The sequence below is a fragment of the Ochotona curzoniae genome, unplaced genomic scaffold (assembly GCF_017591425.1).
Source record: "Ochotona curzoniae isolate NIBS_2020 unplaced genomic scaffold, NIBS_Ocur_1.0 contig_2861, whole genome shotgun sequence".
NCBI classification, from domain to species: domain Eukaryota; kingdom Metazoa; phylum Chordata; class Mammalia; order Lagomorpha; family Ochotonidae; genus Ochotona; species Ochotona curzoniae.
Window position 1 is genome coordinate 468,884 of NW_024465620.1, and position 24,113 is coordinate 492,996.

At 62.8% G+C, this 24,113-nt stretch overlaps 2 protein-coding genes across 3 annotated transcripts; both read left to right on the forward strand.

The window, feature by feature from the left end:
- The first annotated feature begins 5,492 nt into the window (after positions 1 to 5,492).
- CCDC9 (coiled-coil domain containing 9) lies at positions 5,493 to 16,462 on the forward strand. Of its 2 annotated transcripts, XM_040977870.1 has the most exons (15): positions 5,493 to 5,572; positions 6,404 to 6,484; positions 6,624 to 6,728; positions 8,084 to 8,179; positions 8,296 to 8,547; positions 9,618 to 9,701; positions 9,829 to 10,002; positions 10,497 to 10,678; positions 13,325 to 13,374; positions 13,478 to 13,613; positions 13,826 to 13,919; positions 13,993 to 14,635; positions 14,983 to 15,060; positions 15,611 to 15,660; positions 16,065 to 16,462. In XM_040977870.1, exons 2-15 carry the CDS (start codon positions 6,470 to 6,472, stop codon positions 16,080 to 16,082), a joined length of 1,977 nt encoding a protein of 658 aa, XP_040833804.1. In that variant the 5' UTR covers positions 5,493 to 5,572; positions 6,404 to 6,469; the 3' UTR covers positions 16,083 to 16,462. The 2 variants fall into 2 exon arrangements, with proteins under 2 accessions (XP_040833804.1, XP_040833805.1); XM_040977871.1 differs by lacking the exons at positions 14,983 to 15,060; positions 15,611 to 15,660; positions 16,065 to 16,462 and having other exon boundaries at positions 13,993 to 14,947.
- A 227-nt stretch (positions 16,463 to 16,689) lies between these two features.
- Positions 16,690 to 17,267, forward strand: INAFM1 (InaF motif containing 1). Its single transcript, XM_040978266.1, has one exon. The coding sequence runs from the start codon at positions 16,690 to 16,692 to the stop codon at positions 17,104 to 17,106; it is 417 nt and encodes a 138-aa protein (XP_040834200.1). The 3' UTR covers positions 17,107 to 17,267.
- The last annotated feature ends 6,846 nt before the right edge of the window (positions 17,268 to 24,113 follow it).

Consider the following 24,113-nt stretch of genomic DNA (forward strand, 5'->3'; position numbering starts at 1 on the left):
CCGCCTTCAGCAGCCTGGGGACCCTGTGGCATCCATTCCTCCAGACGAGCACCTGCAGGGCCTCCCAGCGGACACCTGCCTGCTTCCCTGGGCCTCTGAGCCCTATTCCCCCTGCCCCAGCAGGTGGGTCCCGCAGGGCCTGGGCCTCTGACCTCATAGCTCCTTGCTCAACTTCCCGGCACCCCATCTCCCAACCCACATCGGGGTCGCTGACCTCCTAGTGGCCAAGGACCCCGCAACGCAAGTTCCAGCCTGGCAGGCACCCCTTCCCCGCACCCCACTTCAGTCCTAGCCCCCTCATGGGTGTTGGGGGTGTTGGTGCCCCTCCCCACCTCGGGGGCTGGCATGCTCTGCCTCTCGGGACGCTGCTGTGCGTCCCTACACCAGAGTCCACAGTCCCACCCCGGGGAGACCCGAGGCAGTGGAGCGTGCAGCCCCAGACCGCGGGGAGCCCAGGTGCGGCCCCGCCCCTGCCCGGGTACCTGGCGAGGGAGGGGGGGCGGAGCCGAGGATTACTCAGCTTCCAGAATCAGGCGATGATGTCATCCTGGGGGGGGTGACTAATGGCCGCGCTGTTGGTGGGGGGGCGGGGAGGCGGGGAAGTTTACCCGGTAACAGCGCGGAGCGCGGTCCCGCCCCCAGGGAGGGACTGGAGGGGCGGCGGAGCGCACACAAACACGCTCCGGGGCGCAGCCCTCCCCGCCCGCCTCCCTGCGCACCGCCCGCCTGGGCAGGACCCGCGGCCGGGTGTGCGTGTGTGTGCGCGCACGCTGGAGTTTTCTCTGGCCCGTGCAGGGAGGGGACTGGGTGTTGGTGTGATGGGTAAGGGGGTGATGTTTGCCTCAGGGCAGTGCGTCCGCGTGCTACCGCAGTGACCAGAGGCTGTGTGTCCGGACGGCAGGGTGTCTGTCCTGTGTGCGTGTGCAGTGGGTGTGACGCTGTGCCGTGAGGCGGTATGTGTGTCCACTTGGTGGTGCTGTGACATGGGGAGTGTGAGGTGTCACAGTGTCCACCTGAGGGCCCTGGTACGTGAGGTGTCACCTGGCCCACAAATCCACCTAGTGGTCCCAAACATCCACCACGTGTGGTGAATGGAGCCACAGCATCCAACCCAGTGGTTCCCAGGTGACACGGAGTTTGAAGTGTCATGGCATCCACTGAGGGTCCCAGTGTGTCACAGGGGCGTGTGGTGTCACAGTGTCTACCCGGTGGTCCCTGTGGGACACCCTGTGGGACACGCTGTGTCAGGTGCCACAGCATCCACCTGAGGGTCCCAATGTGGCGCGGGGGTGTGGCAGAGCCCATCTGGTGGTCCTCATGTGACAGGGGCAGGCGTGTGTGACATGGGGTATGAGGTGTCACGGTGTCTACCCAGTGGTTCCGTGGGTGTCAGGTGCCATGGCGTCCACCTGAGGGTCCCAGTGTGAACGAGGGTGTGCGGTGCCACAGTGTCCACCTGGGGGTCCCAGTGTGGCACGGGGGTGTGCGGTTCCTCAGTGTCCACCCGGGGGTCCCAGTGTGGCACGGGGGTGCGCGGTGGCACGGCGTCCACCCGGGGGTCCCAGTGTGGCACGGGGGTGCGCGGTGGCACGGCGTCCACCTGAGGGTCTCAGTGTGATCTGGGGTGCGCGGTGGCACGGCGTCCACCCGGGGGTCCTAGTGTGGTACGGGGGTGTGCGGTTCCACTGTATCCACCCGGGGGTCCTAGTGTGAACGGGGGTGTGCGGTGGCACGGCGTCCACCCGGGGGTCCTAGTGTGATCGGGGGTGTGCGATTCCACTGTGTCCACCCGGGGGTCCCAGTGTGAACGGGGGTGCGCGGTGGCACGGCGTCCACCTGAGGCAGCGGATGGGGGAGGCGCGCCTGCATCCCAGCCTGCTGCCTGAGAACAGCAGCGCCGCGCGCTGATTGGCTACGGCCGCGCCAGTGAGCGCTTTGCGCCTCCTGCGGCAACTCGAGATCTTGGGGGGACTCGGGGTCCCTCACTCCAGCAGGGCGGGCGCGCCCCTCGCCCCTCCGACCTGGCCCTTCCTGACCGCTCTGGGTCAGCCCCGTCCTCCGCTCGGTCTCTGCTTCTCTCTCCTTTTCCTCGCTCAGAAATCACCTTCCCCTTCCTCGCCATCGGAGGCGGCCACGGGGCGAGGGCGGAAAGTGGGGAGCCCTGGATCTCCAACTTGGGGTCAACCTCGCTCCCCTCGCCCCAGGCCCCACGCGGGCCGACTTCCCGCCGCGCCTCAGCAGCCCGGGCGGCCCCGCAGCTTCCGGAGGCGCTCGGGCGGGAAGGGATGAGCTCACTGCGAATTGGCTCGGATTTCATCAGCTTCCTCCCGCGGCCCGCGTCGCCCCGCCAGGCACCCCAAGCCCGGCCATGCGCGCGCGCGCACGCCAAGACTCCGCCGCCCCCTAGCGACAGGAGGCGGCAGCGCAGGCGCGCGGGGCGCCGAGCGAGCGGACATCGCCCTCTGGTGGCCGAGCCGGGGACAAGCAGGGAGTCCCCGAGTCCAGGGAGTGATTTCTTGGCAAGGGGAACTCATGGAATTCGGCCTTGGGATGTGGGTATAAGGCACAGACAGCTGAGGGGAGAGCCTCCTGTGTCACAAGATCTTCATCACGCGGTGTCGTGCGGTTCTCACACCCTGCGCACCTTGCTGTGTGTCATGCACGTGTGACGACCTGACCCCCCTGAGAAGCAAGAACAGGAGGCAGGACTTTGCTCTCGGGTGGCACAATGTGAATTATTGGGAGACTGGAGCGCAGGAACAGGGAGAGTCTGGCCCAGCCATCTGGCTTCCACTTGCCCCTCTAACACGGAAACGGAGCGAAGTAGGCAAAGGGGAATTTAGGGTAAGCCGAGGAAATAATGCTGATTATTTCATGTTTCAAGATTTGAGAGGCAGAGTTGCAGAGGAGAGACAGAAAGAAGTCTCCCGTCAGCTGTTCCCTCCCCAGATACCCGCAATGTCAGGTATGGAGCTTTTTCAGAATCTCTCATTGGGTGCAGGATCTTGCGGGGGGGGGAGGTTCTATGTCATTTTGTCAGGTTCATTAGCATGGAGCAGGATTGGAAATGGAGCAAATGGGACTCAAACTGTCACTCCTATGGGATGCCGGCACCACAGATGGAGGTTTAACCTACTACACCACGGAACCCAAGCGACATTACTCAGCTTTGGATGCTGCGCCACCACCTTCACCTGACGTCACCTGGCCTTCCACTCAGGACTCTTGCCTCGCAAAATGTCACTTCCTCAAGGGGAGACCCCCCGAGCCTGCCTGGACTCCCCACCGGTGTCCTCTGCCCTGCCTTCTCAGGCCCACACCTCACTTTTTCTTTTTAAGATTTATTTATTTATATTTATTTACTTATTCTTATTGGAATATTCTTATTGTAAAGATTTTTTTTTCCATTGGAAAGGCAGATATACAGAGAGGAGGAGAGACAGAGAGGAAGATCTTCCGTCCGATGATTCACTCCCCAAGTGAGTGCAATGGCCAGTGCTACGCCGATCCAAAGCCAGGAGCCAGGAACCTCTTTCTCCAGGTCCCCCAGGCAGGTGCAGGGTCCCAAGGCTTTGGGCCGTCCTCGACTGCTTTCCCAGGCCACAGGTAGGGAGCTGGATGGGAAGTGGAGCTGCCGGGATTAGAACTGGTGGCCATATGGGATCCTGGCACGTTCAGGGTGAGGATATTAGCCACTAGGTCACGTCGCCAGGTCTGCTTTTTAAAAAGATTTATTTCATTTTTATTGGAAAGGCAGATATGCAGAGAGGAAGATCTTCCGTCTGAGGGTTCACTCCCCAAGTGGCCGGAACTGAGCCAATCTGAAAGCAGCAGAGGATGGTCCAAGTGCCTGGCCCTGTGCCCACGAGGGAGACCCAGGCCAAGGTCCAGGCGTCTGGCTTTGGCGTGGCTCTGCTCCAGCTCTCGGGATGATTTTGGGGAGTGAAAATCTCTGCCTTTTTCTGTTCTCTGTCACTCTGTCAATAAATAAATATTTAGAAACTCCAAAAGAGGGCCCGGTGCGGTGGCCTAGCGGCTAAAGTCCTGACTTTGAACACGCCGAGATCCCATATGGCCACCAGTTCTAATCCTGGCAGCCCCACTTCCCACCCAGCTCCCTGCTTGTGGCCTGGGAAAGCAGTCGAGGACGGCCCAAAGCCTTGGGACTCTGGACCTGTGTGGAAGACCTGGAAGAAGATTCCGGCTCTTGGCTCTGGATCGGCTCAGCCCTGGCTGTTGTGGTCACTTGGGGAGTGAACCAGAGGACGGAAGATCTTCCCTCTGTCTCTCCTCCTCGCTGTATATCTGCCTCTCCAATGGAAAAAAAAAAATCTTTAAAAAATGCAGAAGAAAAAATCAAAAAGAAAGAAAAACATACTTTATAGTGATGAGCTGCTGGCTCGGTAGGCAGGGCTCTGCAGGCAACCCCAAAATTGAGAAGAGAGGCGGAAAACCACAGAACGTTCCCCCCGGGGACTGGAGCCTTCTGCGGGAGTGGCCCACCTGCAGGCTCAGGCCCAGGGCTCAAGTCCAGGGGCTCCATCTGGGCCTCCCACCCTAGGACCCTGGCCTGCAAGGTGGGGCTGGCGTGGTGAGGGACAGTGGACAGCGGCAGGGCTGGGGGGCTGGCGTGGTGAGGGCCAGTGGACAGCGGCCAGGCTGGGGGGCTGGCGTGGTGAGGGACAGTGGACAGCGGCAGGGCTGGGGGGCTGGCATGGTGAGGGACAGTGGACAGTGGCCAGGCTGGGGGGCTGGCGTGGTAGGGGACAGTGGACAGCGGCCAGGCTGGGGGGCTGGCGTGGTAGGGGACAGTGGACAGCGGCCAGGCTGGGGGGCTGGCGTGGTGAGGGACAGTGGACAGCGGCCAGGCTGGGGGACTGGCGTGGTAGGGGACAGTGGACAGCGGCCAGGCTGGGGGGCTGGCGTGGTGAGGGACAGTGGACAGCGGCCAGGCTGGGGGGCTGGCGTGGTGAGGGACAGTGGACAGCGGCCAGGCTGGGGGGCTGGCGTGGTGAGGGACAGTGGACAGCGGCCAGGCTGGGGTGCTGGCGTGGTGAGGGACAGTGGACAGCGGCCAGGCTGGGGGCTGGCGTGGTGAGGGACAGTGGACAGCGGCCAGGCTGGGGAGCTGGGGTGCTGGCGTGGTGAGGGACAGTGGACAGCGGCCAGGCTGGGGTGCTGGCGTGGTGAGGGACAGTGGACAGCGGCCGGGCTGGGGAGCTGGCGTGGTGAGGGACAGTGGACAGCGGCCGGGCTGGGGAGCAGTCCTCGGAAGTGCACCTGCCTCGCCGGCGGGGCGTCACTCCACAAGCTCCAGGCCCTGCAGCCCCCGCGGACCCCACACAGACCCGATCTCTGTTGGACCGGACAACGGGGCTGGGAGGGAAGACCGGCCATGGATGTCGGTACGGCCCCTTTAAGGCTCCCGGAAACGGGCCGGCGGGCCGGAAGTGGGCCTTTTTATTTCCCCGTCTCACGTGGTGCGGGGCGGGAAGTGACGCGCCAGGCCCGGGAGCTGCGGACGCGGAGGCAGACGGACCCGAGGGGCGGACGGCGCGGGGTCCGCGGGCAGGTGGCCGGGGCGGCCGGCGGGGCGGGGCCTGGGGCGGCTCGGAGCGGGGCGGCCGGCGGGGCGGGCGGACGGACAGACGGCCCAGGGGAGGCCGGAGGCCGGAGGGCGGGGCCAGGCCAGCGACGGGGCGGGACTCGGACGGCGGGGGGCGGGGCCAGCGGCAGGGAGAGGCGGGGCCAGCGGCGAGGGGCGTGGCTATGGGCCTGGGTCGGTGGAGGGCGGTGACTGGGGGCGTGGCTTCAGGCGAGGCGGGGCCTGGCCTGGCTGCACGGGGATGGCCGACCATACAGTGGGCGGAGCCAGAACGGTTTCCCGCTGAGGCTATGGGCGGAGCTACAGGTTGGCGCCTGGCGGGGGGCGTGGCCTCGGCGATGATCCTAGGCGGTTGGGGGCAGGGCTCGGTGTGGGCGGAGCGACAGGCGGGGCGTGGCTTCAGCGATGATCCCAGCCGAGGGGCGGGGCCGGGTCTTTCTGGGAATCGGATCTGTGCGCCGGGAAGGACGCCAGGAGGGGTGGGACGAGAAAGTTCCCTCGGACCGGGTTCTTGGGTGCGGGGGCGGGGCCGGGGGGTTGACCCTTGGAGCTTTGGCTTGGAAAGCGCTCGGGGAGCCTGGGGAGTTTAAGGCAGGTCCCTAGGGGCTCCCAAGGTTCCTGAAGCAGTGGTCAGGGCCAGAATATTGCAAGGATGTTGGTGGGCAGGGGCGTGGGAGAGGGAGGAGTTTCCCGGTGCAGGTGGCTGCCCTGTGTGGGTGCCTGGAACCCCCATTGGGGGAGAGGGAGCCAGCCTCCTGATGGGCCTTGGCCTCAACCCTTCCGTCTCTCTAACCCCAGGAACACCCCCTGCTGCCTCCAGACGTGTAGGGGAGCATTGGTGGGAGTCCAGCCTTCGCTTGCAAGATGGTGAGCCAGAAGGTGGGGCGTGGGGCGTGTGGGCCTTCCGGGGAGGGGGTTGTGGTGGGGTGGGGTGGGGAGCTGACTCAGATGTTGGCTGGAGTTGCCTTGGGCTGGGTGGCCACGTCTCTGTCCCTTTCTCATTGCCTCCCGGCCCCAGGCAGCCACGCTGGATTTGAAATCCAAGGAGGAGAAGGATGCCGAGTTGGACAAGAGGATCGAGGCCCTGCGGCGGAAGAACCAGGCGCTCATCCGGCGCTACCAGGTGCCTTAGCCCTTCCTCCCCGCAGTGAGTCTTCCTCACCTCTGCCTGCCTGCCAGCCTGCTCATGCCTGCCCGCCATCCTCAAGATCACAGCCCGCAGTCCTTGCCTCATCCCATCACGCACTCCTTCATCCGCTCACGAACCTTCACCACGCTCTTCCTCCCTGGAGCAGCCTCAGGGGAGACAAGCCGCAGGATCAGGGCTCATTGCAGGATCAGGGCGCTCTGTCCAGGGAGGGCTTCAAGTTGACATTGGCCAGAAGAAAAGCAAGGGGGTACCCATCTCAGGCAGACAGGACAGTGAGGGGACCAGCGAGCTTGGAGGGACGATGGGCATACTTGGGCTGCCCACGGCTGGTATTGGTGGCGGCAGCCGCGGCCTCTTGGTCTCTGATCCAGCTTTAGTTCGTGTGCGTCCTGGAAGGTGGCAGGTGGTGGCTGTAAGACATGGTCCCTGCCACCTGCAGAGCGGCCGTGCCGGAGTTCCAGGCTCCTGGTGCGTCCCGGCTGTGCCGCTCATGGGAGCCGGGGGTGAGCCAGTGGATGGAGGAGCCTTCTCACTCTCCTTGTTTCTCTCACTGACTTTCAGATAAGACAGAAGTCAATAATTAGGAAATTCTGATGCACAGAGCTTGAAGCTGGGGATGTTGACACGCTGAGGCCAGTCCCGCAGGGCCCTGGGTGTCACAGGCTGGGGTGAAGGAAGCCACCAGGAGCCTCAGAGGGCTGTGAGCTGCAGGGGCCCAGCTGGGAGGGCGCAGTCCTGGGGTCGGCAGGAGGGGCCTGGCTCGGGGCAGGGCTGTGAAGAGGGGTGCGAGGCTCAGGCCCTGGGGTGAGGGGGCCGCTGTGGGGACGGAGCCCAAAGAAGCATGTTCCATGCCTCCATCCCACACACCGCCGCCATTCACATACACAGGTCAGGAGGGGTTGGGAGTTTGTATCACGTGCCAGGCTGGGATCAAAGCTTGGGGTGGACCACAGGGAGTGCAGCAGGTGGAGGACAGCGTGGGGGCCTGGGGTGGTTCCAGAAGGCCTCCTCGAGCAGGGGCAGTGGAGGAGCTGAGCAGTTCAAGGCTCACCGGGGAAGCATGTTCCTGGCCAAGGAAATGGCTGGTGCAAAGGTCCTGGGGCAGGCCTGAGCCTGGTGTGCTGTGGGAACAGTGAGTAGGTGAGGGGAGTGAGGGCAAGAGAAAGCCGGGGAGGTGCCAGGGCAGGCCCTCGGGGGGCAGGGCCAGGGCGCCATGCGCCAAGGAGGGCGTTGGGAAGAGTGGTCTCTTGGCATGGCCTGGGCTGGCCAGGAGCTCGGGAGAGGGGTGGGGTCTCTGACACCCCCATACCCTGGGTACTTGCTCCTAGGAAATTGAGGAGGACCGGAAGAAGGCCGAGCTGGAGGGTGTGGCGGTGACAGCTCCGCGGAAGGGCCGCTCTGGAGAGGAGAACCTGACTGTGGAGGTGGTTCGTGGGCTGGGCCCGGGGGGCTGGGCCCGGGGAGGCCACGCGGGGGGCTCCTTCCTGGCCCGGTCTCCCTTCCCTGTTGACTGTCCTCCCTGCCTCACCGCATCTTCCAGGAGAAGAACCAGGGTGCCTTCAGGAGGTCACCTGGGACCCCTCGGCCACCAGGGCCCAGCAAGGGGCGTCGGACGTCCCCTCAGCAGGGCAACCGAGCCGGCATGGGCCGGACACCCCGCAACTGGGAAGGCAGCCCCAGCGAGCAGCCTCGGGGAGGGGGACCTGGAACCCGGGGCCGCCGGGGTCGGGGCCGCGGCTCCTCGCATCTCTCGGGAGCTGGGGACATCTCAGCCGCAGACCGCAAGTCCAAGGTAGGACCCCGTGGCCGCACGGCCACTCCCCGCTGTGCTGGCTGCCTGCTGGGTGTCTGCCGTCCCACGCTGGCCCTGCTGCTGCTCTCATTCTCTTTCTGTGGGGGTGCTCTCCTTTCCCTGACTGCACCGCTGGATGTGCTCGGGGGTGCCCCGATCTCTGCTTGTGGGTCAGCAGGGCGGGAGCTGTTCAGTGTGGTGCCTGCCTCGGGTGAGTGCTGCTTGGGGGGCCGCAGCAGCTTCTGCTGTCTCCCTGGTGTCCCTCAGGGCTGACCCCCTGCCCTGGCCTGCTTGGGCACCCCCGAGGGCGAGGCTGTCATGGCTTTCCCTGCTTTGCCTGCCCAGGCAGCTGCAAGCCAGAGCAGGTGGAGCGGGTAGGAGGCGGCTGTTGTTTTGCGGGGGAGTGCTCGCAGGCCTGGCCTGGGCTCCAGGTGGCCGTGCGTCTGTGGAGTTTCTTGTCCCATGGGCATGGGCGGTCAGCCTGGTGATTATACATGGCAGAGTGTGCGTTCGAAGCCAGGCTCCAGCTCCCTGCTACAGCGGACTCCCGTCCTGCATGTGGAAGATCTGGGTTGTGGTCTGGCCCCTGCCCGCCCCCCACCGGCTGCTGAGGACGGGGAGTGAGCCAGCAGCTGGGAGCTCTCTGCGTGCCCATCTGTGCCTCTCTCCCTCCGCCTTGGGAAGCACCTATAAGAGGCAGGCTGGCTTGTGGCTAAGTGACAGCTCGTTGCACTGTCACCGTGAGGGTGGCACCCCCACCCCAGACTTGGGATCACTGAGGAAGACTCAGAAGGCCCAGCTCGTGGGCGGCCTTAGCTTTGTCACAGGGAGAGGGTGGTGGGCCCGGGGTGCCTGGTTCCCCCAGCACTGAGCCTGCCGGGGGACTTACGGGAGATCATTAGGGCTGGTCCTGGCTTTGCCTCCCCCACACAGGTAGTGAGCACAGTGGGCGCTGGCTCCAGGTGCCCCGGGAGCGTGCACACAGCAGTGCAGGACCCTGGAACAGAGGGGGTAGTGGGGGCCTGCTGCCCACAGGGCTCCTGATCTGGGATGTCCCCTCCGCACCCCAGGAGTGGGAGGAGCGGCGCAGGCAGAACATCGAGAAGATGAACCAGGAGATGGAGAGGATCGCCGAGTACGAGCGCAGCCAGCGGGTCAGTGCGCCACCACGCGGCCGGCGGGCAGGGCCGGGAGGGCACGGCCTAGGGCCCGCCAACCCTGCCCCTGTGTCCGCAGGAGGGCACGGCCTAGGGCCCGCCAACCCTGCCCCTGTGTCCGCAGGAGGGTGTGCTAGAACCCAACCCCGTGCGCAACTTCCTGGACGACCCGCGGCGGCGCAGTGGGCCGCTGGATGAGCCCGAGCGGGACCGGCGGGAGGGCAGCCGGCGGCACGGGCGCAACTGGGGCGGCTCTGACTTCGAGCGGGTTCGCAGCGGCCTGGAGCAGGAGCGGCAGGTGGGTGTGCTCTGGGCTGGGGGGCCTGGTCCGTACCATCCTATGCAGGATGCCTGTCTCGCCCTCCGTGCCCGCACCTGGGGATTTCATTAGGAAGGGCTTTTCTGGCATCGGGTGTTCCCTGCCCGGCTGGGAGTCTCGCTGGGTGTGGGTAGGTGAGGTTGTGAGGCCCAGCTGCGTCCCACACCCCTGGGTCACCCCGTGGTGGTGGAGGTGGTGTGGTTCTCCCTGCAGCCTCTCCTTGCTTGGTGATGCCAGTGCCGTGCCAGGCGTGGCATGCACAGCCCTGCCCTGCTGTGGCTTTAGCTGGTGGTTGGATGAGAAGGAAGGAGTGAGGGGCCGGGTAGTGCCTGGGTTGGTTCCTTGAGGGGGTGCCATGATGCCCCCTTTGCTTCTGATCTCTGCTTGTCACCTGCTCCCTGTGTCACCCTTGAGCTTCGGGGGGATGGGGAGCAGGGTTGGGGACCAGGGTGCTGACTGCCTGTCCGGGGCAGGGCCGCCGGGCAGGCCTGGGCAGCACCGGTGACATGACGCTGTCCATGACGGGCCGGGAGCGGTCGGAGTACCTGCGCTGGAAGCAGGAACGCGACAAGATTGACCAGGAGCGGCTGCAGAGGCACCGCAAGCCCACGGGGCAGTGGCGGCGCGAGTGGGATGCAGAGAAGACAGACGGGATGTGAGTACTGCCCACCTGCCCACCTGCCCCTCACTGCCCACCTGCCCACCTGCTCTGGACCCTGGAGACTCCGGCCTGTGGCCCCTACAGCTGTGTGTGTGTTTTTTTAAGGAAAAAAATATTTATTTTTATTAGAAAGTCAGATATATAGAGAGGAGGGGAGACAGAGGATCTTCCAGCTGCTGATTCACTTCCCAAGTGGCTGCAATGGCCAGAGCTGAGCCTGTCCAGTCAGGAGCCTCCTCTTGGTCTCCCGCGCAGATGTAGAGTCCCAAGGCTTTAGACCGTCCTCAACTGCTTTCCCAGGCCACTAATTGGGAGCTGGATGGGAAGTGGGGTAGCTAGGACACGAATTGGTGCCCATATAGGATCCTGGTGTGTGCAAGGTGAGGACCCTAGCTACTAGGCTACTGAGCTGGCTCCCCACTTTTTTAAAAAAATTAATTTATTTGTATTGGAAAGTCAGATTTACAGAGAGGAGAGACAGATCTTCCATCTGCTGATTCACTCCCCAAGTGGCCGGAGCTGAGCCAATCCAAAGCCAGGAGCCAGGAGCTTCTTCCGGGTTACCCATATGTGGGTGCAGGGTCCCAAGGCTTTGGGCCATCTTCTGCTGCTTTCCCAGGCCACAAGCAGGGAGCTGGATGGGAAGTGGAGCAGCCGGGACACCCATGTGGGATCCCAGTGAATGCAAAGCAAGGATTGAGCCACTGAGTAGACACCCTGCTGTCTTCTTCCTCGCCAAGCCGAGGCTGTGTCTGCAGCAGTCTGTCTCGGGGTGGATGGTCAGCCGTGGGGTGCCTCAGCCCGGCAGGTGTGTGAGCACAAGCGTCATTTGCCGTGTTGGCCAGTGGTGGTGGCCTAGCTGGGGAGAGGAGGGCAATGGCCGCATGGCTGAGGGCCAGGCGGAAGCTCCAGTGCCTAGTCCTTCGCCCCTTGCCCTCTCCCCTGCCTGGTGGTCAGCAGGACCCCCTGAGCTCTCCTCTCACTGTGTCACCTGCTAGGCAGGGGCTGTGTTAGCCCTGAGGGCGATCCTGTTCCCTTTACCCTCTGGGAAAACTTCAAAGTGGGAAGTGGAGCAGCAGGGACTTGAACTGGTGCCCTTAGGGGATGCCAGCACTTGATGGTGGAAGATTGGCCGGTTGAGCTATCATGCTAGCTCCACACATTCCTCCCCTCCCCAAAGTAGCATCTTAACCTCCATGCCAGAGGTCTACCTTCCTGCCCCTCTTTTAAGAATTGTAAGTTATGGGGCCTGCATTGTGGTGCGGTAGTGAGGCCCCCATATCATACGGATGCTGGCTTACGTCTTAGCTGCTCCACTTCCCATTCAGCTCCCTGCCTGGGGTCTGGGAAAGCAGTGGAGTGGACCCTGCACCAGCGTGGGCGATCCGGAAGAGGCTCTCGGCTGTCAGCTCTGGCTGGAGCTGTTGCAGCCAGCTGGGGAGTGGATGGAACATCTGGAACCCGTGGATGGAAAATCTTTGTGTCTTTACGTCTCCACGTGACTCTTTCAAATAAGTTTAAAACAGAAAGATAAAATCGTAAGGCAGAGGCAAGCGTCCTGGCCGGTGAAGCCACCACTTGGGACGGCTGCGTGACAGTTCGCATCCTGGCGGCTGCTGAGTCTGCCAGGGCAGCGGGAGGTGGCCCGGGGAGCGAGTCCCTGGTGGAGCTCTGGGCTCCTGGCTTCAGATTGGTGCAGCTCCGGCCAGTGTGGCCACTTGGGGAGTGAATCCCCAGACGGATCTTCCTCTCTGTCTCTCCTCCTCTCTGTATATCTGACTTTACAATAAAAATAAATAAATCTTTTAAAACAGCAACAACAACAAAACACAAGTATGAACCATGGTTCTTGGGGCGGGGGTGGGGGTGGGGGGGTGGAAAGGTCTTGGCTTTGGGCGCCCCTAGCGGCTGCTGCGAGTCTGACACCCGTGGTTGAGTCCGTCAGGCTGTCCGGGTGGCTTGGGCGTTCCTGGTGACGGTGCTATGACAGTGACCAGATCCTTGCAGCCTCCCTGGAGCTTTGAGCGTGGCTGGGAAGACAGGCAGGGAGGGGCTTGGTCGTGAGGAGAGGGGATCCTAGATAATAAATGTCACTGTGGCAGCAGGCCCAGCCTCTCCGCTGTGGCCAGAAGGAGCGGAGGGAGGGAGCCGCCGAGCACCTGTGGCGGAGCGTGTCCCAGCAGCAGGTGGCAGGCCTCGAGCAGGGTGATGGGTGAGGCCACGTGGGGGCAGGTTGGTGTTAGGGGCAGTCCACTTGCTTTTTTTTTTTTCTCTTTTTCTTTCCTCTCCCCTCCCCCACACATTGAATTCAAAGCCAGGATGACAGGGAGAGACACAGATCTTCCACCTGCTAGCTCTAACAGCCAGGACTGGGTCAACCCAAAGGCAGAAACCTGGAACTCCACCGGGGTCTCTCCTGTGGCTGGCAGGGGCCCAAGAGTTTGAGCCGTGGCTGTCTGCCATCCCAGATGCGTTAGCTGGGACACGGATGGGCCACGCCTCGCCGTGGGCTTCCGAGGTGGGCCAGCAGGATTCGGGAGCCTTCTCTCGAGGACCTGGTCCCCTCTCCTCTGCTTTCCTGCACCCCCCCTTTCCTCCCCAGTTTCCGCAGTCGCCTGCTCACCTGTTCTCTTTCCTCAGGTTCAAGGATGGCCCAGCCGCAGCCCCTGAGCCGTCATCCCACCGCTACGGTAAGGGCTGTCCTCGCGGCCTCGGTGAGGGGTCTGCTGGGCTGGCTTTGCAGTGGGGAGGTGCCCAGGCTCCCCTGCTTCACCCTGCCTGGTTCCCTCGCAGATGACCAGGCCTGGGCCCGGCCTCCTAAGCCCCCCACTTTTGGGGAGTTCCTGTCCCAACATAAAGCTGAAGTCAGCAGCCGCAGGAGGCGGAGGAGCAGCCGCCCGCAGGCCAAGGCGCTCCCCCGCGCCTACAGGTGGGAGCGCCCTTCCCCGGCCGGGACCCTCTCCTCGCCCCCTCGCCCCCTCGCCCCGGCTCTTGGTTTCGGGGGGTTGGCGGCTGGCTTTGAGTTTTATTCTCATCTGTCTCCGTGTCCCCTCCCGACCCTCCCTGCGAGGGCCCCCACTGCTTCTCTCCCACCTCCTGTCCACTCCACGCCCGGGCCTCCACTCTGTCCCTGCCCCTCAGTGACCACGATGACCGGTGGGAGACGGAAGAGGAGACAGCGGCCCCTGCCCCCGAAGCCCCCCAGCCTGCTCCAGCTGAGCTGACGCCTGCGCAGGTATAGTGGGGGCCGCCTGGGCAGAGGGTGGGGTGCTCAGAACCACACACCTTCTCTGTCACCTTCCCTGCAGCCCCCCGAGACCTCAGCCTCCACTCACCGGCCTCCTGAGGACGAGGGGGAGGAGGACGAGGGGGAGGAGGACGAAGAATGGGAAGACATGAGTGAGGAGGAGGAGGATGTGGAGGAGGAGGAAGAGGAGGAGGAGGAAGAAGAACCACCAGCTCCGGACCACCAGTCCCAGGAGGCCGATGGGAGCCCCACCAGGGAGCCAGCCGGCAGTGCGGGGAGCCCCGCCAGTGAAGCGGCCAGCGGTACCAGGAACTCCGCCAGTGAAGCGGCCAGCGGTGCAGGGAACCCCACCAATGAGGCGGCCAGCGGTGCAGGGAACCCTGCCAGTGAGGCGGCCAGCGGTGCAGGGAACCCCACCAATGAGGCGGTCAGCGATGCCAGGAACCCCGCCAGTGAGGCGGCCAGCGGTGCAGGGAGCCCCACCAATGAGGCGGTCAGCGATGCCAGGAACCCCGCCAGTGAGGCAGCCAGCGGTGCCATTGGGGCACCCCAGGCTCCCAAGGATGAGCCGCTTCCCCAGGCCTCCACCCCGCCGGCCAGCCCCTTCTCGCCCCCCGGGGGCCACCAGCCCGTATCCGACTGGGGTGAAGAGATGGAGCTGAACTCGCCACGGACCGCCCACCCGACAGGCGCCCTTTGTCCGGGTGAGGCCTGGCCCTTCGGGGATGCATGAAGCTGGCTGCAGTGTGTGTGCTCGGGGCATGGCTGGGGAGGCCTGGGTGTGCTGGGCCCCGGACCCCAGATGCCCTGAGCCCTGGCAGCTAGGAGGGCAGCTGGCGCCCCTTGCTGCCCTGCTCCATCTCTGGACTCCCTCCCAGGCTCCCCTGGAGCCATGCTGAGCCCCCACCCCCTCTCTACCTCCAATAAAGAATTCACATCCTCTCATGCTGCCCCCAAGTGCGTCCCTGACCCCCCTCACTCCCAACCTTCTCTCTGAGCCTGGAGAGATGGTGGGGGCCGTGGGGACTTGACTGGGCTTCCCCATCCACAGCCCCAGGTGGCGACCAGCCTGTCCCTGCCTCCCCTGGACCCCGGAGTGCTGGAGAGGAGGGCTCAGAGGCAGCTGCAGGTGGGGGCTCGGGCGCTGCTGGGGTAGGGGGAAGGGTGGGGCTGCTGCGAGGGGACTTGGAGCTCGGCTGGGCCAGGCTAGAGGGCTGGGCCAGCTTGGACTGGTGCTGAGGGGCGGTGAGATGGAGGGAGGGGCCTAGGTGGGACCAGGGAAGCAGCTGGAGGTGCGAAGAATTGGGGGGGGAGGGGCGGGCGAGACCTGCTAGGACTTGCAGCCCACTGTGGGGGTGGAGGGGGCAGTTAGCAGTGGAGGCCTGACCCAGGAAAATGGGGGCGAGAGACTGAAGCGCCCTCCCAACCCGGGACCACTCCCGAGGCCCCTGGGAACTCGGGTGGGAAGGAAAGGGCAGAGGGACGAGGAGGCCGGGGCTCGCTGGCCCCAGGTTGGCTGGAGCCCGGCGTTGGCATGTGTGGGGGTTACCTCGTAGGGGTATGCTGAAGGAAGTCTGGCCCCTGAGCCCCGCGGCGGGCAGCAGTGAGGAGCAGTGGCTGGCCGGGGGTGCAGGAGGTGGGGGCACTGCCGCCCGGCTGACTGGCCCTTCTCTCCCCAGAGGCGGGCCCCGAGGCCCAGGAGACGGCGGAGATCACCGGCTTCCAGAGGGTGCGTTTCTGCAAGGTGGTGGGGGCCGCCCGCTGACCGCGCCCGCCGGAGGACTGCCTTCCGGGGCCCCGCACTAACCTCCCGCCTCGCTCCTCTGCTTCTGCCGCACGCTCCGGCCAGGAGAGGGTTAAATGTAAGGGGGGAGGGTCCTCGCTCCCCTGGGGGTGGGGGATGTGACCCCTGGCTTGGCTGAGCCCCCGGAGGCCATGGGTGCTGTCTGCGCCCACCTGCCTCGGGTCTATTAAAATGCAGTGCTCGCTCCCCGGGAGCTGTGTTTGTGGCTGGAGGCGGCTGGGCGCTGTGCTTGGCGGGCTTTTCTGTGGCGAAGGAGGTGGACGGGTGTGTGTGTGGGGGGGGGTCTGCCTTTCTTCACCCCCTGATACGTCTCCCCTCCCCTCCCGCAGGCTTCCCCGAACTCCTGAAGACACCGCAGGGGGTTGGGGAGGGGGTCCTGGAGCGTCCCCGCCTTGGTGGGAAGGGGGCGGCAGGAGGAGGTTCTGCACGGAGCCCACTCTGAACGCCACGGCTCCAAGGGGGCGAGGAAGAATTAAGGGTGCTGGCGGAGCATGGGCGAAGGGGCATGGTTGGTGTGGGGGCGGAGCGGGACCCTTACTTGGCACACCCGGGAAGACGGGGCCGTGTGGAGCAGGTGCTGCCTGCCGGGCCAGCTGGATGCTGGAGTGGGTGGGGGTGGAGCTTGGCCTGCTCGACCCCCCAGAGCAGGTGGCGCAGGTGCAGAGGGGCTCCCTGGGAGGGGGCGCGCCCCGCTCGGTTAGGGTTGAGCAGGCTGAGGATCCCAGGCGGGGTCGGTGCGAGTTCCCATAGGGGCCGGGGCCGGGCCGCAGGCAGAGGCCTGGGTGCAGGCAGGGGTAGGGGCAAGGGTGCGGGCGGGGTGCGCGGGGAGGCCCGCCCTTCGGGGATGCGTCTGTCCCCCGGCGGGGGCGGAGCTGCAGACACCCGCCTTTTGGGACGCGAGCCCGGGAGGGGGCGGGCCTGGCGGGCGCGCGCGGGGCGGAGCGGGCGGTGGAGATGCGGGGCACGAGCTGCGTGGGCGGCGGGGGTGAGAGCCCGGGCGGCTCGGGCCTGAGCGAGGGCCCGCGGGGCCGCTGGCTGCGTCTGGCCCCGGTCTGCGCCTACTTCCTCTGCGTCTCGCTGGCCGCCGTGCTGCTCGCCGTCTACTACGGTCTCATCTGGGTCCCCACGCGGGCCCACGCGGCCCCCGCCGGGCCGCCGCCCAGCGCCCCGGCCCCTCCGTGTGCCGCGCGCCCGGGCGCGCCGCTCGCCCCGGCACCCGCCGCCGCCGCCTCGGTGTCCTGCGTCCTGGGAGCCCCCGGCGGGCCGAGACCCCAGCTCGAGCTGCCTCGGAGCCGCCGGCACAGCGACCCCAGCCGCCGCCAGCCACCGGGGGAGACGCCGCAGGCCGCGGGTGGACCAGGACCCGGGTGACGCTCCCCCCCAGCCCTGCCCGGACCGCAGGCGCAGCATCCGTCATCCTCAAGAATGGGGCCGGAAGGGAGATGCTGGGGGTCCCCTCTCCCCCACAGGCTTCTGAGCGCAGAAGCTGCCGCCCACCGCCCTCCTCCTGAGCCTCTTGTCCATCTGTAATAAACCGCAGCCCCAGCTGCCCCGCGTTGTCTCTGTGGTCCGGTCGTAGGGAGGGCAAGTCCGCCTGGGCCCCCTCTCTTGGGGTCCACCGGGGGAGGGCGTGGAGGAGGGAAGGGAGTCAGGGGGACCGCTGGGCTTTAGGGTGGCCGGGTTCTGGGCGCGAGAGCTCGCTCCATCCTTCCAGGGGAAATGGAGCGCGCAGCCTTGCCCTCCTGGAGCCCACGGAGGAGCAGGGGCCTGGGACCCAGTGTCCACAAGGCGGGCTCCCTGTCCGCCCGGAGCTGGTGACTTTCCGGGGAGGCTGCCTCCCCTGGGGCCAGGGTGACACAGTCAGCCGCCCCCTCAGCTCCCTCCCTGGTCCTGGCACGTCCCCGGGGCTGACGCAGGCGCAGAGGAGGGGGTGGCCATCTGCGGTCAGCGCGGATTGTCCAGCTCGTCCCCTCGGGACCTGGGGCGCCTTGGGCAGCGAGCTCAGCCTCGCCCTCCCCACCCCTCAGACCGTAGGGTTTGTAGCGTAGCTTGGGTCCGGAGGGCGATCGAATCGTCCCAAAGCTTGCTTCAGCCGATTAAAGGCGGGGGCACGCGCCGCTCCCAACGGCTGTGCTTGCTGTGCTTGGGGGCGCTCTGCTGGGCCTCGTCTTTTCTGTTTTTATTTTTAAGGCGAACTTACAGAGGAGAGAGAGACTCCTGAAGTAGCCACAGTGGCCGGGGCTGGGCCGGTCTGAAGTCGGGAGCTCCGTAGGTCTCCCATGTGGGTGCAGGGGCTTGGCCCGTGCTCCGCTGCTTTCCCAGGTGCAGGGAGCTGGGTTGCAAGTGAGGAAGTCGGGACTTGAACCAGCGCCCGTATGGGATGCCAGCATGGCAAGAGCAGGCTTGCTTTTGCCCAGCATGTTGCAAAACTTGGAAACTAATTTCTCATTCTCTGTGTTCCCTAAATGCGATAGTCGGGGCTGGGCCAGGTGGAAGCCAGGAGCCCAGGACTCATGTGGGTCCCCCAGGTGCCTGGCAGGAACCCGAAGACTGGAGCCCCCTCGTGCGCGGGGCTTTTGCAGCAAGCTCATGGTCAGGCCCCTGGGCGTGGTGCGGGTCTGCCAGGGCCTCAGTGCTGGCCCGACCCTGACCTCTGTGCTCCCATCATCCCTCCCCCTTCCTTTCTCTCCCCTCCCCTCCTCCTGCTCGCTTCTCCCCCCCCCCTCCGTGCTGGCTGAGCCTGATGTCTCTCTCCTGTGCGCCGCCCCCCCATCTCTCCCCAGCTTCCTGCCCTCCCCCATGCCTTGTTCTCCCTCCGCACCCCTCCCTCTCCCCTCTTACCCTCTCCCCCTTTACAAAACAGACGTATTTATTTTCATTGGAAAGTCAGAGAGCTCCTCCATCTGATGGTTCATTCCCCAAGCAGTCGCAACGGCCGGAGCTGAGCCAATCCGAAGCCAAGAGCCGGAAGCTTCTTCCGGGTCTCCCACACAGGTGCAGGGTCCCAAGGCTTTGGGCCGTCCTCCACTGCTTTCCCAGGCCACGGGCAGGGAGCTGGATGGGAAGTGGAGCAGCTGGGGTAAGGTCCAGCGCCGGTATGGGACCCCCAGTGCATGCAAGAGAAGAATCCTAGCCACTAGGCTACGGTGCTGGGCTCTCCCGTTGCCCTTCTTTCCTCCTGGTTCTCAGTCTTTCTGCTGGTCTGCATTCCTTTCAAGTAACAAAGAACCTGAGCACCTGCCCTGTGCCATGCCCGGGTTAAACGTCCTGAACAAGCAGGCCTACTGTCCCCCTCCCTCCCCTGATGGATCGGAGCGGCTGCGGGGATCCGGTGCAGTGATGGGACGGCGCTCAGGTGCGGGTGCGCGGAGGCCAGGGTGGCCGGCGGGTTGCTGCGGGGCTCGGTGTGCACCGGGCTTGGCCAGGAGGAGTCCACGCAGGCTTCCAGTGGACAGTCCAGCTGCTGCGTGAGGAGTGGCCGCCAGAGGGCAGCGAGGAGCTGCGCTGAGGCGACACCGTACAACTTGGGAATTTTTAAAGTTATTTTAATTGGAAAGGCAGATTTACACGGAGGAGGAGAGACAGAGAGGAAGATCTTCCATCCACTTGTTCACTCCCCAGATACTGGCAGTTCGGGGCCGTTCTGCCCCAGTGTCACATAATGGCAAAGCACGGAGCGCCTCCGACCTGCCTCTCATCTCTGCCTTGAACATTTAACCAGCAAAATAAAACACGCGTGTCTGTGCGGGGTGGGGTGAGAGCGCCGGCTCTGCCCGCCCCCCGGGAGCGTTATGCAACCCGGGGCGGTCTCAGCAGCACTTGACTAAAATTGGAGCAGTTGTGGCTCGCAGGGCGGCCTCCAGGACTCTGGCTCAGGGACCGCAGGCCTGGCGCCTGGCGTGCGGCCAAACCCTGATTCAGCCTCATTATTCAACGTTTATTTAAAGACTGTGGGAAGCGGCTCTCTCCAGGATGGCTCTCACTTTCACGGCACCTGCACGCACAGCCGCCTTCCCCTGCGGGATCCCGGCTGCACCGCTTCCCATGCACCTGGCAGGGCAGCCGAGGGTGGCCGAGGGCCTGGGCCCCTGCAGCCCGCCTGGGAGAGCCGGATGAATGCCGGGGCTGCTGCCTTCCTAAACTGGCTCAACCTCTTCCGTTTGCTTGTTGGTTCGCTCCTCAATAGCCAGAGCCGGGTCAGGGGGAAGCCTGGACCCTAGAGTTGCACCCAGGTATCCCAGGTGGGCGGCAGGGGCCCCAGTGCTTCAGCCATCCTCTGTCACCTCGGGGGGCGGTGCCCATCAGCAGGAAGCTGAATGAGAAGCAGGGCTCAGATTCCTCCCAGGGACACCACCGTGGGAGGCGACTGTCCCACACTGGGACTGGGCCGCTGCAGGCCCCGGGGTCACACATGGACGCTGGTTCATGTCCCAGCTGCTCTGCTTCCCCTCCAGCTCCCTGCCTGTGGCCTGGGAAGGCAGTCGAGGACGACCCAAAGCCTTGGGACCCTGCACCCGCGCGGGAGAGCAGGAGAAGCTCCCGGCTTCAGCTCTGCCCACTCTGGCCATCGCGGTCACTTGGAGAGTGAACCAATGGTCGGAAGATATCGTTCTGCCTCTTCCCCCCTCTCTCTTTAAAACTGCCTTTCAGTTTTTAAAGATTTATTTATTTTTATTGGAAAGTCAGATATACAAAAGGAGGAGAGACAGAGAAGATCTGTCCATCGATTGACTTCCCAAGTGGCTGCAACGGCCAGAACTGAGCCAAACTGAAGCCAGGAGCCAGGAGCCTCTTCTGGGTCTCCCACGGGGGTGCAGGGTCCCAAGGCCTTGGGCCGTCCTCGACTGCTTTCCCAGGCCACAGGCAGGAAGCTGGAGGGGAAGCGGGGCTGCTGGGGGCCACCAGGACACGAAGCAGCGCCCATATGGGATCCCGGCACATGGAAGGTGAGAACCTTCATTAGGCTACCGTGCTGGAACCTGGCTTTCATTTTTTTTTTTAAGATTTATTTTTATTATTTTTTCATTGGAAAGGCGGATATACAGAGAGGAGAGACAGAGAGGAAGATCTTCCGTCCGATGATTCACTCCCCAAGTGAGTGCAACGGGCCGATACTATGCCGATCCGAAGCGAGGACCTTTAACCACTTGTGCCACTGTGCCGGGCCCCTGGCTTTCATTTTTAAAAATTATTTATTTAACTTGAAAGAAAAAGTCAGAGTTATACAGACAAATCTATCATCTCCTGGTTTAAATGGCTGCAATAGCCAGAGCTGAGCTGATCTGAAACCAGGAGTCCGCAGCTTCCTCCAGGTCTCCCACACAGGTGCAGGAGCCCAAGCATCTGGGCCACCCTCTGCCACTTTCCCAAGCCACAGCAGAGGGCTGGATCAGAAGTGGAACAGCTGGGACATGAAAGATCGTATGAGACACTGGCGATACAATGCAGAGGATCAGAGCTTGGCACAATAGCGTAGTGGTTAAAGTCCTCGCCTTTGAAGCGCCAGGATTCCATGTTGGCACCGGTTCTAATCCTGGCAGCTCCACTTCCCATCCAGCTCCCTGCTGGTGGCCTGGGAAAGCAGTGGAGGATGGCTCAAAACCTTGGGACCCTGCACCCGCGTGGGAGACCTGGAGAAGGTTCCTGGCTCCTGGCTTTGGATCGGCACAGCACTGGCCGTTGCTTGGGGAGTGAACCATCAGACGGAAGATCTTCCTCTCTGTCTTTCCTCCTCTCTGTATATCTGACTTTCCAATAAAAATAAATAAATCTTTTTTAAAAAATCAAGAGAAAAATTATCCAAAAAATTGCAAAGGATCAGCTTGGTACGTGCCGCTGTGCCGACTCCAGCCTTGCCTTTCAAATATGTAGATTAAAAAAAAAGACAGGAAGTCCCCTGAAGCGACTCTCTGTGTCTGGACTGCAATTCCAGAATTTGCCCCGACCCCCTGCAGATCCCTCAGTAGCAATACCCGTTCCTCCCACTGGAGGGCGCGTGTGTACTTTAACGCAGGATGCTCCTCTTGGTTCAGCAGGTGGCTGAGAGCTGGGCCCTGCTGGGTCACTGTCTCTGGCCGCCCTGACCACCCTGGCCAAACTCCGGCTGGGTCACTGTCCCTGGCCGCCCTGGCCGAACTCCACCTGGGTGGCAGGAGCCCAGGGCCATCCCCTGCTGCTTGCCAACGTGCGTGCAGGCGGGAAGCTGGAATCAGAGTCAGATATCACACCCAGGCCCTCTGCGGTGGGCGTCTTTTCAAAAGACTTATTGAATTATGGACCAAAAAGCAAAGCTGTCTATCTGTTGCCCGTATCTCATCAACAAAGATCAGCGGAGATGATGTCTCACGGATTTCAATGTTTTTGTTTTTACTTTTTTTCGTCATTCAATTTTTTTAAAAGATTTATTTATTTTTATTGGAAAGGCAGATATACAGAGAGGAGAGACAGAGAGGAAGATCTTCTGTCTGATGGCTCACTGCCCAAGTGAGCTCAACGGCTGGAGCTGTGCCAATCTGAAGCCAGGAGCCAGGAGCCAGGAGCCTCTTCCGGGTTCCCCATGCAGGTGCAGGGTCCCCAGGCTTTGGGCCATCTTCGACTGCTTTCCCAGGCCACAAGCAGGGAGCTGGAGGGGAAGCGGGGCTAGCCAGGATTAGAACCGAACCGGCGCTCATATGGGATCCCGGGCGCATTCACGACGAGGACCTTAACTGCTAGGCTATTGTGCTGGGCCCTTGTCACTCAGTTCTTTACTGACTGACAGTAGCAACGTTTTCTTCAAGAAGGTTCTTGATTTTCTTTTTCGTTTCTTCAGCGACACACATTAGTCATTCTTTAGCATGTTGTTTAACTTCACGACATTGCAAATTTCAATTTTTCTGGCTGTTGCTGATTTTGTCTTGTGGCTTTTCATTGAAGCGGATGTACAGTAACTGTGTAATGGAGACTGTCCTATCCAGACGTGAGGATGCAGTGCAGTATGCATCTCTGCTTCCAAAAGTGACTACCAACTATTACAGAGATCTTTTTTTTTTTAAAGATTTATTTTTTTATTATATTTTTTTTTTCATTGGAAAGGCGGATATACAGAGAGGAGAGACAGAGAGGAAGATCTTCCGTCCGATGGTTCACTCCCCAAGTGAGCGCAACGGGCGATACTATGCCGATCCGAAGCCAGGAGCCTCTTCCGGGTCTCCCACGCGGGTGCAGGGTCCCAAAGCTTTGGGCCGTCCTCGACTGCTTTCCCAGGCCACAGACAGGGAGCTGGAAGGGAAGCGGGGCTGCCGGGATTAGAACCGGCGCCCATATGGGATCCCGGGGGTGCAAGGCGAGGACCTTTAACCACTTGCGCCACCGCGCCAGGCCCTATTACAGAGATCTTGCCCACAGGATGCTGGACTCTCTGCCATTGTCCATGCCCGCAGTGTCAGGACACGCTTAAAATACCAGAATGATGGCTGTTTGTGAAAAACTGTACTACTGTAATGATACGGGGGAGACCAGTGGGAGGGGAGGGGCTTTGGGGAAGGTGTAAGGAAATCCCAGAGCCTGTGGAGCTGCTTCATAAAATAATAATAATAATAATAATAATAATAATAATAATAATAATAAAGTCATCCACAAAACTTTTTTTTTTTTTAGGACTGGTGCTGCAGTGTACTGTGCTCAGGCTGTAGCTCAGCGTTGGCATCCCATATGGACACTGGTTTGAATCCCGGCTGCTCCACTTCCCACCCAGCTCCCTGCTAATGTGCCTGGAGGCAACAGAGGATGGGCCCTGTGCCTGGGTCCCTGCCAGCTACGTGAGAGACCCAGACGAAGCCCCTGGCTCCTGTCTGACCTAGTCCCGGCCCTTGCAGACACTTAGGGAGTGAAGCAGCAGATGGGAGATCTTTCTCTGTGTATCTCCTTCTCTCTGTAAATCTGCCTTTCCAAAAACATAAGTTTTTTTTGAAGCCAGTTTGGATCACGCATTGGGCAATGGTGTTGCACTAGATTACCTAGGCTTAGCTCAGCACTGCGGTTATGAGAGAATGGCCTTGCCTGTGACCTGGGGGCTGCCTGGGAGCTGCGCCCTCGGCAGCATCCTCTGTGGTGGCCGGTTCAAGTCCTGGCTGCTCCACTTCTGATCCACCTGCCGCTGAAGTGCCTAGGAAGGCAGCAGGGACCGGCTGGGGTGCTTGGGCCCCGGCACTCACGTGGGAGACCCGGACAGAGTTGCCGGCTCCTGGCTTGTCCAGCCGCCGCTGTTGTGGCCACTGGGGGAGTGAACCAATGGACGAGAGATCTCTCTGTCACTCTGCCTTTTGCATAAATCTAAAAATATAGTAGTCTCCAGCTGAGTCTCTGTTGTTCACTGTGGATCCTTTTGCACCTGAAGT

What these genes read in the sequence shown, in the direction of transcription:
- CCDC9 (XM_040977870.1), top strand. An exon ending in CCGCAGACCGCAAGTCCAAG is followed by an intron (nt 8,548 to 9,617) that starts GTAGGACCCCGT and finishes TCCGCACCCCAG; the next exon opens with GAGTGGGAGGAGCGGCGCAG. An exon ending in GGGCTCAGAGGCAGCTGCAG is followed by an intron (nt 15,061 to 15,610) that starts GTGGGGGCTCGG and finishes TTCTCTCCCCAG; the next exon opens with AGGCGGGCCCCGAGGCCCAG.
- INAFM1 (XM_040978266.1), top strand. Translation starts at nt 16,690, where the DNA reads ATGCGGGGCACGAGCTGCGTGGGCGGCGGGGGTGAGAGCCCGGGCGGC.